This window comes from Primulina eburnea, chromosome 13, assembly GCF_022965805.1.
Source record: "Primulina eburnea isolate SZY01 chromosome 13, ASM2296580v1, whole genome shotgun sequence".
Lineage (NCBI taxonomy): Eukaryota > Viridiplantae > Streptophyta > Magnoliopsida > Lamiales > Gesneriaceae > Primulina > Primulina eburnea.
This window is the reverse complement of record NC_133113.1, coordinates 27,652,543-27,664,341: the sequence shown is the minus strand read 5'-3', so window position 1 is coordinate 27,664,341 and position 11,799 is coordinate 27,652,543. Positions and strand designations below refer to the sequence as shown.

Genomic DNA, 11,799 nt, shown 5'->3' with positions numbered 1-11,799 from the left:
AATTGGTTTTAGTGAATCAAAATATCACGTCCAGAATCCGAGCCAATGATATCAACAATTTAATTCTCCAAATAAAAATTCAAAAACAACAATTCTAAGTAGTACATAAATTTTGAAAACAGTCTGTTGGGATCGAGAGATTGATTTAGAGAGGGTGATAAACAATTTCAACAAAGTCTGAAAATAATTCGGTTGGGTTAGCAATACATAATTGAATATCTCGTCAATTGGGTATCAATAAGCCAGAAGTTGGGTACTACGCAGAAAAAGATTCATTGAACTAGTTTGAACACAATAAATGACAATACTGATGAACAATCAAACTACGAAACTAAAAGCAAAAATAAGTTAAATGAAAATGTAAATGTACAAATATGTTTCTAGATGTTCGGAGACTTTAATATCTCATATGTCACTCATTCTTTTTCTAATGAAGGATTCTCTCTAAAGACTTCGATAATTAAAAATATTTGCAACTATCCACTTCAGTAAGATTTATCAGTGCTTAACTGAAACTATTACAACTTAATCAAGATGATCACTAAGGGTTCTTACTGTAAATTACAAGTATTTTGCAATGAAAAACTCTAAGCACAAATGATGCTCGATGAGTAGAATATGAAAATTTAGCATGTACTTGAATAATTGCTCGGTCAGTTAAGCTCTAAAAGATTTGATATTCGTAAAATTCACTTGATAAACATTTGAAGATTAGAGGATTAGAGATCCCTGAGAGCCCACCCAACTCTTCTATTTATAGACATTGATTGCAACGATCATCTTTTTGAATCTGATAACTGTTTTCAAATACATACATTGTTGTTGTCATGTCATTGTTATTTATGAAAAATTGTACACTTCGGTTATTGCACATGAACTCTGACATTCTAACGGACTGATAAAGTTGTTATGAAGACTTTATCTGATATCATCTTTGTTCTGTTCTTCAAAGAATATTTCAGAAATCTTCAGAGAATGCTCGTCGCATAGCCTGACTCATTCAATAATGAAGATTGATCAATGATTCTCAATAAGTAGCCTTCTCTATCAGTTAGCTTCTATCATTTATGCTTAGGAATGGGTCAGACTCTGAAATATCAGTTTTTCTTTGGGAAATCTTTTACGCATGAATGATCGATTTCTCTCATGAAATCAGTTTGGCCATGCTCTGTAAATTTTCTTTAAATTATTGGATTTGTTAATTCACCAAAACTTAATTGATCCAATAATTTCACTCTTTTTGATGATTGACAAATATGTACTTAGAGAAAAAAACTGAATTTAAATAAAATCTGTATATATTGAAAGTATTAAAAAAATACAAAATTGTTAGATTGATACACTGATGCAATATTTCTTATGATATTTGATAAGTGCAAGATTTGCACTTAATTTACATTAAAATCCATTTTGAATTATGCTTGTTTCGAACAGAATTATGCGTTTTTGGTTTGTTTCTGTTGTCATTCCAGGAATGGAGAAAATAGCGGACACGAAGCCAAGTGGACCAAGAAATGCACGACCACGAGCACGCCATGGGACAGAAGTGCGCGCGCCATCGCGCCACTTCACGCGCAGTCGCGCGCAATGATATGCAGAATGATCGACAGTGGCATGCGCTCCATCGCGCCAGTTCATGCGCACCCGCGCGCACAGACCTGAGAGCGACGCGCGCAAGCGCGACTTCATGCGCTACCGCGTGCACATGCATGGCCAGAGGAGCAGCACCGAGCGCGCCGCCTCCAGAATATTATAAATTGCGCGAATTAGGTCATACTCGGGGAGGCAGCCGTCACTGGAGAAACACAGGAGATCTTCAGCCGTCCAGAGGAAGGACGCGAGGGAACAAGAACAAGATGAAGAACGACGGATCTGGGGACAGAGACGACACTTCCGATTTGTTATCTGATTCCTTCTTCTTTATTTTCTACTGTTTCGATGTCTAAATATTCAAACATGCGTTGCGTTTATTTAGAATTCGTGATGAACTAAACTTCCATTCTAGAGAATGACGTAACTCTGTTGATACGATGATTTGACACCGTTGTTTATTTGATTGAAGTCCGCTTTCGTTTAATTGTGTTCTCTGTGTTTACTGTACTGCAATTTACTGGCCATAAATTGTTTGTTGTTTGATTAATCTTATAACTCGGGAGAGGGACTGGGATTATAGATCATTAGAGACACATCGTTAAATGTTTATAGCGTTCGGAAGGCGTATAACTTTAGCGAGGCTTAGTAAGAACATTGTTTGCATTTATCTATGAAACGTAGATTCTAATTAGGAATAATTGAATCGAAGTTGATAGATACACTTTATTCGTCACTTGGGAAAAGGGGAATAAAACAATCTAAGTGTTCTTGGCCATTAATTGATTGGAATTCAGGAATATAAATTAAACTGTAAATAATTATCGTGGAAACTTTGTGAAATCATTTCTCTAAATATTTTTTCTCATTATTATCTCTCAATTCGGTGACTTAATTAATTCATTGTTTTCAGTTAATTCATTCAAACAAACCAACATTTCATTTGATTTTTCTAGATAAAGTCTTGGCTATTTTAATTACGAGCATTGATATAGATTTTATACACACTCCTCGTGGGATCGATATCTGTACTCTAACCAGTACTAAAACTTGACACCGTACACTTGCGGTAGGAAAACGCGCAACAAGTTTTTGGCGCCGTTGCCGGGGAGTGTCAAATTTGAATTTATATCAGTATTGTTATCAATTAGTCTAGATTTTAATTTAGAGCTTTTATTTTTATTTTGTTTTATATTGATTAAGTTTTCATTTTTTCTGCTTGACAGTGCATGCTAAGATTGCAAAACCCCGACTCGCTTATTTTTGATCCGGAGATCGAACGGACTGCAAGAAGATTAAGAAAAGCGAGAAGGGAAGAAATCAAAGCGATGGCTGATAACAGAGAAAACGACAGACAGATGCCGCCTGAGGCTATACCAATCAGAGATCACTTCCGACCAGTGATCAACACGCACTGTTCTGCCATTGCTCGAGGAACCATCAACGCCAACAATTTCGAGCTTAAGCCCGCATTGATAAACATGGTTCAACAGAACCAGTTTGGGGGAGCCACTACTGCAGATCCTCATCTACATCTCAGAAAATTCTTGGAGATTACGGACACGGTAAAAATAAATGGTGTTTCTGATGATATTATTCGACTGCGCTTGTTTCCTTTTTCTCTCAGGGATCAAGCAAGAGGATGGCTCCAATCACTGCCATTAGGGAGCATCACGACATGGCAGGAGCTGGCGACGAAGTTCCTTTCTAAATATTTTCCACATGCGAAGTCTGCACAATTAAAGATTGAGATCAGCACTTTTAGACAGACTGACTTCGAGCAATTGTATGAAGCTTGGGAAAGGTATAAGGAGTTGTTGAGGAGGTGCCCAAATCATAGTTTTGAAGACTGGGTACGAATCGAGCTTTTCTATAATGGATTGAATGGTCAGACGCGTACAAATGTGGATGCAGCAATAGGTGGCACGATCTTTGCCAAGTCTCCTGCTCAAGCCTATGACTTACTTGAGCAGATGACTATTAATAGCTACCAATGGTCGTCTGAGAGGTCAGGATTACAGAGGATAGCTGGAGTTTATGCTGTGGATCCTATCACATCACTCACTGCGCAAGTCTCAGCGTTGACTACACAGATAGCAACCATGAATAAAGTGAGTACATCAAACACTGAGGGACCACCGCTTGTTGTTGAAGAACCACATTTTCTTGAAGAAGTCCAATACATCAACAACAAAAACTTTGGAGGCTATGGAGGATATCGAGGTAACCCTCCCCCTAACACTTATCATCCTGATTTGAGGAACCATGAGAATTTTTCATATGCAAACAATAAGAATGTGTTGAATCCTCCACCGGGGTTCAATACATCAAATGGGGAAGGGAAGCCATCATTTGAGGATTTAGTTGGGACATTCGTTTCTGAATCTGGCAAGAGGATTGCTAGGACTGAGTCTAGACTTGACAACCTCGAGACACATGACAAATATTGGAGCTTCGTTGAAAATCCTGGAATCGCAAGTTGGGCAGATAACGAAGCAACTCACGTCTCAACCGTCAGGCGCAGTACAAAAGACTGCAGATCCAAATCTGAGAGAGGTGAATGCCATTTTTATGCAGCATGAGGAGATTGGTGTGGTAGGCAGCGAAGAGAAAGAGGTTGAACTCACACATGTTCAGAATGAAAAGCCAACTCCAAGCAAAAGAACCCGAGATAAGAAATCTGAGAGGTATGATTTAAATCAATGCATTGATATTTCCTTACTTCCCTATCCTCAGAGATTTTTACAATTACAAGCTGAATTTAAAAAGAAAAAAAGTCTTGAAGATCTCAAGACCCTACATTCTAATATTCAGTCTGCAGACCAGGAAGATGTGGCATTTAATGGAGGAGATGATAAGGAGAAGCAATGAAATCTCCCTCAGAAGCTACAAGACCCCGGAAAATTTGTAGTACCATGTGAAATAGGGGGTAAATTAGTTGAAAAAGCCATCTGTGATTCAGGAGCAAGTGTGAATATAATGCCAAGTTCTCTTTACGAGAAACTTGGATTGAGCAGGATAAAGCCCACAGGACTAAGCTTGCAAATGGCGGATAAATCGGTCAGGACACCGCTAGGTGTTGTGGAAGATGTTGAACTTAAGATTGATAAAATAAGGCTTCTAGCTGATTTTGTGGTACTTGATACTGAGAACAGTCAAAACGTTCATGTCATTCTAGGACGACCATTATTGGCTGTTGTTGGAGCTATTATTGACGTGAAACGAGGAAAGATGACCATGCAAGTTGAAGGTCAGCTGGTGGAAATAAAGGCATCCAAGATATCATACGATCCACCACAAACATGATGGGTATAGTCGGGCTGATGACGTTAAACCAAGCGCTGTGTGGGAGGCAACCCACAATTTATTTTCTTTAGCATTCATTTTGTTTTTATTATTTTATTTTATTTTACGTCCTGAGTTGTTATTTTTACCCACCACCAGATCTATCACCGCCGCAGCCCATGGAAATGGATGACTCAGATGCTGCGGACAACAATTCGAGCGCCCGAGTTTTGACACTCGTGCGCGAGGTATGTGTTGTCATGTACTTTATTTCTATACATCGAGGACAATGCATACTTTAAGTTTGGGGATGGTAAAATTGCGTTGCTCGGTGCTTGTTAGAATTTTTAGAATTTTTCTGCAAATTTTTTTAATTTTTTGTTTTATCGATCAGTAATTAGTTTGATTTTTTTTTTAATTTATTGCATGCTAGATTTGATAGGTAAAGTAATGGATAAGAAAAATGTGTGGCCGATGATGAAAATTGAATTGTGGTCCTGAAGTTTATATGTGTTCATGATAAATAAGGAGTCAAAAATATTTTTGCACTGGCGTGTTTGTTGACACTATCGTTGCTTAGAGACAAGTTGCATGCCTATGATGCTAAATAGATGAGGGAGATCTGATTCTTGGAAATTCTTGCATGACATTGATTGATACTTTTGCAATCATAGGAATGAGCTAGGCAATTTTTCACAATATCCTTGTGCCTATATTCTTTGCTTACTGTCAATTGTAGCCCTTTTGAGCTTCAAGTTAATTGAGATGCTTAAATTTTCTTTGTGCACCTATTTCATATATCATTTTTATTGAAAATTGCATGTGACTGGTTTGTATAAGTTGACTGATGGATTGACGGAAGTCTAGAACTTGTTTGAACACTTTTCGAGGCGAAATACGGATAATATGTGACATAGGAATGATTTAGGCGATCTTTGGAACCGTTTTGAGCCTTCGAGCCTACCAAACGAAAATAAAATATCCCTAGTGTCCCATTTTGAGCCTACTAAAAAAATCAAGTGGTGTATGTCAATGACATACAACTAGCCCCCACTTGTATTTATTCTACTTCCCACAACGACTACCTAATGAAGCTTATACACTTACTGTCTTACCTAATTTTGAGAGAAATAAGTTCATGGGTGTTGTAATGATTCAAATACTTCTTGAAAATAAAAAAATTGAATGTACAGAAAGGAGTTCAAAGAGAAGGAAAACAATGAAAAGAATAAATCAAAAGTGGTAGAAAGAAAGCATTTGGGAAATGAAGGATATGAATGAAAAGAAAACAATAAGTGGGTGGTGGTTGAAAAGAAAATGAAAATGGGTGAAGTTGATGAAGTTCAAATATTTCTCTCAAATTTTGATCTCCATGCCTTTATTGTAGCCATGAGCCGTAGCCTAACATTACAAGCCTATAAGACCTATTAATCTTGTCACATTTATCCAATATACTAGTGGAGAAAAGTTGCTCAAGTCAAGCCTATGGATACCAGAAAAACACTGTCATCAAGTATAAACTTTAATCACTTGCATGCAAGCATCTCACGGGGTGATTTCATCTTTGGTATATTTCTGTTGAATATTTATTGAGCCAATTAAACACCGATAAAGTCCTATGTGATCTGTGAATGCAAATTTATATTTTGATGAAGTGTGAGTTGAACTGAACTGATGATGTCTTGATTCTGTAAGGCGAATGAGCATTACAACTCTATTTGAGCATTCGATGGGGTAAACGAACATTGACTTATCACACACACACGTGACTCTTGGGAAATCGTGAATTACATGAAATTAGATGAGTCGGAGGTCAATATCACTTTTCGTATATCCATGACTTTAGTAGTTGCGTATTTATTTATTAGCTTTTATTCTATTTTGCTCGGGACTAGCAAAAGTTCAAGTTTGGGGGGTTTGATAAGTGCAAGATTTGCACTTAATTTACATTAAAATCCATTTTGAATTACGCTTGTTTCGAACAGAATTATGCGTTTTTGGTTTGTTTCTGTTGTCATTTCAGGAATGGAGAAAATAGCGGACACGAAGCCAAGTGGACCAAGAAATGCACGACCACGAGCACGCCATGGGACAGAAGTGCGCGCGCCATCGCGCCACTTCACGCGCAGTCGCGCGCACATACACTCATGCCCTCGGACAGAGCCTCGCGTGCGCCCGCGCGAGATCACGCGCAGCCGCGCGCAATGATTTGCAGAATGATCGACAGTGGCATGCGCGCCATCGCGCCAGTTCATGCGCACCCGCGCGCACAGACCCGAGAGCGACGCGCTCAAGCGCGACTTCATGCGCTACCGCGCACACATGCATGGCCAGAGGAGCAGCACCGAGCGCGCCACCGCGCGCGCGCCGCGTCCAGAATATTATAAATTGCGCGAATTAGGTCATACTCGGGGAGGCAGCCGTCACTGGAGAAACACAGGAGATCTTCAGCCGTCCAGAGGAAGGACGCGAGGGAACAAGAACAAGACGAAGAACGACGGATCTGGGGACAGAGACGACACTTCCGATTTGTTATCTGATTCCTTCTTCTTTATTTTCTACTGTTTCGATGTCTAAATATTCAAACATGCGTTGCGTTTATTTAGAATTCGTGATGAACTAAACTTCCATTCTAGAGAATGACGTAACTCTGTTGATACGATGATTTGACACCGTTGTTTACTTGATTGAAGTCCGCTTTCGTTTAATTGTGTTCTCTGTGTTTACTGTACTGCAATTTACTGGCCATAAATTGTTTGTTGTTTGATTAATCTTATAACTCGGGAGAGGGACTGGGATTATAGATCATTAGAGATACATCGTTAAATGTTTATAGCGTTCGGAAGGCGTATAACTTTAGCGAGGCTTAGTAAGAACATTGTTTGCATTTATCTATGAAACGTAGATTCTAATTAGGAATAATTGAATCGAAGTTGATAGATACACTTTATTCGTCACTTGGGAAAGGGGGAATAAAACAATCTAAGTGTTCTTGGCCATTAAATGATTGTAATTCATGAATATAAATTAAACTCTGAATAATTATCGTGGAAACTTTGTGAAATCATTTCTCTAGATATTTTCTCTCATTATTATCTCTCAATTCGGTGACTTAATTAATTCATTGTTTTCAGTTAATTCATTCAAACAAACCAACCTTTCATTTGATTTTTCTAGATAAAGTCTTGGCTATTTTAATTACGAGCATTGATATAGATTTTATACACATTCCTCGTGGGATCGATATCTGTACTCTAACCAGTACTAAAACTTGACATCGTACACTTGCGGTAGGAAAACGCGCAACAATATTCTTTGAGCGATCCAGAGTGCTTATATTTATCAGTTGGATTGAGCTACAACTGCTCTTTCTTTTGAGCCTGACTGTTGGATTCAGTTTTCTTCTGGCTACTGCTCGCTTCTCCATTTTTGTCAACACCACTCGGGGATTTTAGGTAGTTGATCACAACAGTCAGTTGATTACGGATACCATCAATATTATAATTCAGATTTGAATTCACATCATCAATTTGGAAGGATGACTGAAATGATTCGATTGAGTTTGTCCACCAAGATGAGATTCAGTGGCAGCCAGTGTTTTGTTGATGTACTCTAACGTCATAAACATGTCAAGCCCGATTTTAGATAATGTAGATACTTTTTAAAGCATCATGTCCTTAAAATTCATGTCCACGGACTCAGAAGTGTTTATTTGACATCTTTTTAGAGTTGTTAGACTTGAAGTAATAGATGTCAAACTGGCATTGATATGCTCCAAGGTGTTATCTTCTACAATACTAATTCAGGAGACAATGACATGATACTAAGAATTTTCTTCAATCCAGTTAGCAGAGGAGTGAAGTGTAAGATCTGGATCCTGACTGGAGGAATGGTCTGCTTGTTCAATCTTTAAAATTTCTGGTTCAGCCTGACTTGTCACGCCTCGAGTCCGGGCCCGAGCTTGCGTGACTGCACAATGGGCCCCTACAGCAACTACTTCGTATCCGTCCTCGCTTTACGAAAATGATTAACCCAAGTTGCTATAGAAGTCCATTGTAAGCCATTATAAACTCATTTTAAATCTTTAATTTTTCAGATATGGGACAAGGGTATCACAATCACCCCTCCTTCAGAACGCGACGTCCTCGTCGCTGCCTGACCACTCGATCCACCAACACCGAGAATCTAGAGGTGGCTCCTACAGGTTCAAGAGGTGGCTCCCGTCATGTAGCACTTTGCCCCGCAGGATCAAGAGGTGGCTCCCATGCACGTAGCACTTTGCCCTGCATAGCAATTATTTCTCGGTGTTCCATGCCGGTGACCGACTCTGATACCATTCTGTCACGCCTCGAGTCCGGGCTCGAGCCTGCGTGACTGCACAATGGGCCCCTATAGCAACTGCTTCGTATCCGTCCTCGCTTTACGAAAATGATTAACCCAAGTTGCTATAGAAGTCCATTGTAAGTCATTATAAACTCATTTTAAATCTTTAATTTTTCAGATATGGGACAAGGGTATCACAATCACCCTTCCTTCAGAACGCGACGTCCTCGTCGCGGCCTGACCACTCGATCCACCAGCACCGAGAATCTAGAGGTGGCTCCTACAGGTTCAAGAGGTGGCTCCCATCATGTAGCACTTTGCCCCGCAGGTTCAAGAGGTGGCTCTCATGCACGTAGCACTTTGCCCTGCATAGCACTTATTTCTCGGTGTTCTGTGCCGGTGACCGACTCTGATACCATTCTGTCACGCCTCGAGTCCGGGCCCGAGCCTGCATGACTGCACAATGGGCCCCTATAGCAACTACTTTGTATCCGTCCTCGCTTTACGAAAATGATTAACCCAAGTTGCTATAGAAGTTCATTGTAAGCCATTATAAACTCATTTTAAATCTTTAATTTTTCAGATATGGGACAAGGATATCACATGACTGACTGGCTCAACCATCTTCATTTATTCTATTTAGCAGTTTTCGTCAGAGAGACTGATGCTTCAATCATCACAACCTCAGATAATGCCTCTACTGACTCAGACAATACTTATTCCTTCTACACAGATTTCTCTTCTAGCACTTTTTTTCATCTTTGGATAGGATTAGCTCTTATTCTGGAAAGGTAGTTATAAATTGTTCGATATCTGTTGGTACTTCTAGTCGTTTGATGATATGAGAGAATGGAGTTAGATCCCACGAACACATCATCATCCTCATATTGTCGTTCAATGAACTACACAAATTCATCCATTTTTACCAAAGAAATTGCCCTAACTGGTGGAGATGCTAAGGCTTCTAATTGTTGTGGGGGCATCAGTGAGATTTCAGGTGGAGATAGACTGAAGGTTCAACGATAGAAACATTTTGAAAAATAGGTTCTTGTGGTGGGGTGGAGGGTAGCTCAAATGTATCTTGAATTGTTTGGGAACATGAATGCTCTACCTTTATAGTTTGGCTTGAGACATACTGTTGAGGAGTCCTTAGTGGCTTTTTCCTTCTTGTTATGTGTTGGCAATACCAACACATGCTCATCTTCCCCAACTTTTACTTTCACCTATAATGAGAGAAGATCCATATCTAATTAATTGATGATGACAATGTCATCAAAGGCAGTTGGGCACATAGGATCGTAATTATATCTTCTTTCAGTACAGATTGTTGTCAACTTCTTGATTTTCGTTAGGCCTACGAGTATAGCCACTTCTGAATGGCTTCTGAATTCAACGCTGCTTAGCTAGTCAACCCATTCTTGTACATTGGGCTCCAATCTTGCTGTTGGAATTCCAAAAACTAATAAGGTAATATTACAACCAACTAAAAATCATGATTCTAATGTATGTTCTCGAAGAGTAAGCCTCTGCTAGGGTAGTTCTGTTTGGATATAGAAACGGGATTTAATGAAATCATGGGCAGCTTTACAATAGGAGGAATTATTTCCTACCATGGCCCAATGTATTCGCAATCTAGGATTGACGTTTAGGGGTGAGTTAACTGCCAATATTCATGGAATGAAACTGTGTAAAAAAATTGGTATTTCCAATATGTGTGGATTTTTTGGGACTCTTTGGAAGCAATCCGAGCAGTAAATGCAACCATTGAGTTCTTCGCTCCAGAGTTATCTTTGATTATTCAAATTAAGGATATCATTTCAGATCATGGCTTCTTGGGAATTAAACATATGCGTAGACGAGCTAATCGAGTGGCTCATAAACTGGCTACGATTTCTAATCTTGTAATCTGGAAAAATTCGAATTTTCCTTCTTTGTTGCAAGAAGTTATACTGAACGATTCTTGAGAGTAATGTATTGTTTTTTTTTTCCTTTCAAATATATAAATATCCCTTTATTCTTCTTGAAAAATCAAAAGCCTCAGTTTGATTACTGCGTTTTGGCAAGTCATTAACCCTACTATATATATATGGTTATTAAAGTTGATCGTACGATATTGAAATCAAAAGAAAAAATAATAATATCGTCCCGATAGATGTTCGAATCGATGGATTAAGTACGCGTGTGCCCAAATGATCAGAAGTTTGGTTCCCTCTACCAATATGTTCTTGGACGAGTTTGTCACATATGACTATCTTAATATGATATACCTGACTAATATGATTTGCAAGTTATTGCATTAAATTGGGGTTTACCTAGTATGTGTCGAAAGGTAACGTCGTGTGAGTTCTCATGTTATAAAAAAAATTATTTTATAAAATTTAAGGTAGAGCAAGAACTTGTTTTTCCATTCTTCAAATTCAAAAATTCCATTCATATTTTATATCATATATTTTAATTTTTTAATATTATCTAATTCTAAACTTTAAATCACACGTTTTTAGGGGGAAAAACTTATATATATTACATTTTGATCAAGATATATGCTTTTCAAGCAACCAAATAATTATAAAATTTACCATGCCGCATTCTACAATATGCATA

The 11,799-nt window shown here is 38.6% G+C and overlaps 1 protein-coding gene across 1 annotated transcript; it reads left to right on the top strand.

Moving 5' to 3' along the window:
• Positions 1-4,569: 4,569 nt before the first annotated feature.
• On the top strand, positions 4,570-4,896 carry LOC140810427 (uncharacterized). Its single transcript, XM_073168289.1, has one exon. The coding sequence runs from the start codon at positions 4,570-4,572 to the stop codon at positions 4,894-4,896; it is 327 nt and encodes a 108-aa protein (XP_073024390.1).
• Positions 4,897-11,799: the final 6,903 nt, after the last annotated feature.

Bases quoted from the DNA above. Each gene is read 5' to 3' on its own strand.
- LOC140810427 (XM_073168289.1), top strand. From the start codon at position 4,570: ATGCCAAGTTCTCTTTACGAGAAACTTGGATTGAGCAGGATAAAGCCC.